The 2,270-nt window shown below is 38.4% G+C and overlaps 1 protein-coding gene across 1 annotated transcript; it reads left to right on the top strand.

The window, feature by feature from the left end:
- Positions 1-1,115: 1,115 nt before the first annotated feature.
- LOC127075540 (cysteine proteinase inhibitor 6) lies at positions 1,116-1,907 on the top strand. The gene is made up of 2 exons (XM_051017006.1): positions 1,116-1,460; positions 1,554-1,907. The coding sequence occupies exons 1-2, from the start codon at positions 1,356-1,358 to the stop codon at positions 1,734-1,736; spliced, it is 288 nt and encodes a 95-aa protein (XP_050872963.1). The 5' UTR covers positions 1,116-1,355; the 3' UTR covers positions 1,737-1,907.
- The last annotated feature ends 363 nt before the right edge of the window (positions 1,908-2,270 follow it).

Genomic DNA, 2,270 nt, shown 5'->3' with positions numbered 1-2,270 from the left:
ACCTACGACATACACACAACAACTAAACACCCAACCTCGCAACCCGTTTATGCCATCCATCCAACAACCAACCACTCAACGTCGCAATCCATTCATGCCACCAACCCAACCACAAAACCAAGAATCAAACCATATCCACCAATAACCATGCGCTGCAACCACAACTGTCTATAGCCTAGATGATTCATATGGACCACTTCATCGTAGCCCCCCACCAATGACTACTCAAACATCTCATCAAAACGCACAACCATTGTTTAACTATAGTATGCCCCAAGAACCATTGCTTCGTTTCCAAAACGATTCAATGTCCCAATTTAGGCAACTATACCGTCCACAATCCATCCAACCCCATCGACCTAACTACGATGACATGGACACTGAACTCCATTACGGAAGCCCCGTATGCTAGAGCCCCTCCGGATATTGGGAACAAGTGATGACACATCTGTCAAATACCGCTGAAACTTCCGCCGGACCTTCACATCAGCCATCATTCGATCAGGTCAGCACACAAAGACCCCAAACACCTCAGGAAAATCGTGGAAGACCTTGAAGACACACTAATGTACCTGGATGTGGAACATGGGGACGTTTCGATCGGGCTGATCATTAAAATTTTGTCAATCCCATGTAAGATTTATTATATCATGAATAAATTTTTTTTTACATTATTTTTTATTATTTGATAAATAAAAAAATTAAATTTTAAAAAAAAATATACAAGGGTGTATGCGGCAGATGAATCGACGCATACACCACATGCATCATGCAGACGCCAGAGGCATTGACGCCTCCTCATGAGGGCCAATGCAGTCGCCAAGGACATTGGCGCCTCCTCATGAGGCTACAAATGCAGGCGTCAATGTCTTGGGCGCCTCCTCTTGGTCTATTAGGGGTGCATCAGTTCATCTGGTGCATCCTCTTTTAAATGTGATTATTTTGAAAAAAAAAATTGAAAAATTTATTATTTTAGAATTATTTTTGAAAAAAATGATTATTTAAAAAAAATCTTAAAATAATATTATTGTTTTTAGAATTAAAAATGACATTTTCTCCGTCAAAATTCCAAAACAAGACAATAAATCATTATTAGGGTAAAAAATTGTAGATAGGACCAACATTATGACAAGTATAATAATTGATATCAAACGGAATAGAAGTGGTCGACATAACAACGTGCAGATTACGCGGCTTCGATACTGCCGACACCCACACAAACAAAGTCTTCCGAATTATTCTTCTTTTTCATTCAGCAACTCATAATTCTTCATCGCTTCTTTCCTAATTCTTCCTCTTCTTCCCCGTCTTCTCTTTGCTGAGCCTGAGCCTGCTCCGATTTCCATCACGCGCAAATGGCTACCAGACTCGGAGGCATCTTTGATTCCCCCAGTTCTCAGAATTCAGCTGAAATTGAATCCCTTGCTCGATTCGCCGTCGATCAACACAACACCAAACAGGTTCTTTCTCATATTTTGAATCTTTATTTTCTGTGTGGGGTTTTTATTTTCATGTGAACTAAAACTGTTGAATTTTTTTGAATGATGTTGAAGAATTCACTTCTGGAGTTTACAAGGGTGGTGAAAGCACGGGAACAGGTTGTTGCTGGTACACTGCACCACCTTACTCTTGAGGCTGTTGATGCGGGTGAGAAGAAGATCTATGAAGCCCAAGTATGGGTCAAACCATGGCTGAACTTTAAAGAACTCAAAGACTTCAAGCATGCTGGTGAATAAAAGATGCACGTCCGTTTCTGTAAGGAATTGTATACCTTCACTGTAATAGTCACACCGGGATAATTTATTACTCTCAAGTTTAAATAAGTGTCATGCCGGGTTAATGTATTATTATGATACTTTACTACTTTCATACTCTCAAGTTTAAATAAGTGGATTGTATTCTGTGTATCAATGTGTTATTGTTATTTCAGGCTTAAGTAACTTTAACTATCTTATGAGATCTCATTTAACTATAATTTAATTTTGAAAATTTTGAAATCATGTGTACTAACCAGTTTAATTGTATGAGATACGTTCCCCCATCCGTATGTATCATATATATATGTTGGGTGAAGAGCTAAGACAATGCCGAGCCGGGGGAAGAGTCTGTCATTGGATGAGTCTAACTATAAATATCTTATAAACAAAGTTTTTCTGATGGAAGCCTATTATCTAAATAGATAAGCTTCCTAAGTTGGTTTGGGCCGCTTCATATCATATTTTACCCCATCTTGAGAAGTTTTAGAAAGTTTCAATTTATATTTCTTATAT

Source organism: Lathyrus oleraceus, chromosome 4 (assembly GCF_024323335.1).
Source record: "Lathyrus oleraceus cultivar Zhongwan6 chromosome 4, CAAS_Psat_ZW6_1.0, whole genome shotgun sequence".
In the NCBI taxonomy this organism is placed as follows: Eukaryota; Viridiplantae; Streptophyta; class Magnoliopsida; order Fabales; family Fabaceae; genus Lathyrus; species Lathyrus oleraceus.
Note: the sequence above shows the minus strand (reverse complement) of the source record. Positions and strands in the feature narration are given on the sequence as shown.

What these genes read in the sequence shown, in the direction of transcription:
- LOC127075540 (XM_051017006.1), top strand. Translation starts at nt 1,356, where the DNA reads ATGGCTACCAGACTCGGAGGCATCTTTGATTCCCCCAGTTCTCAGAAT. An exon ending in ATCAACACAACACCAAACAG is followed by an intron (nt 1,461 to 1,553) that starts GTTCTTTCTCAT and finishes ATGATGTTGAAG; the next exon opens with AATTCACTTCTGGAGTTTAC.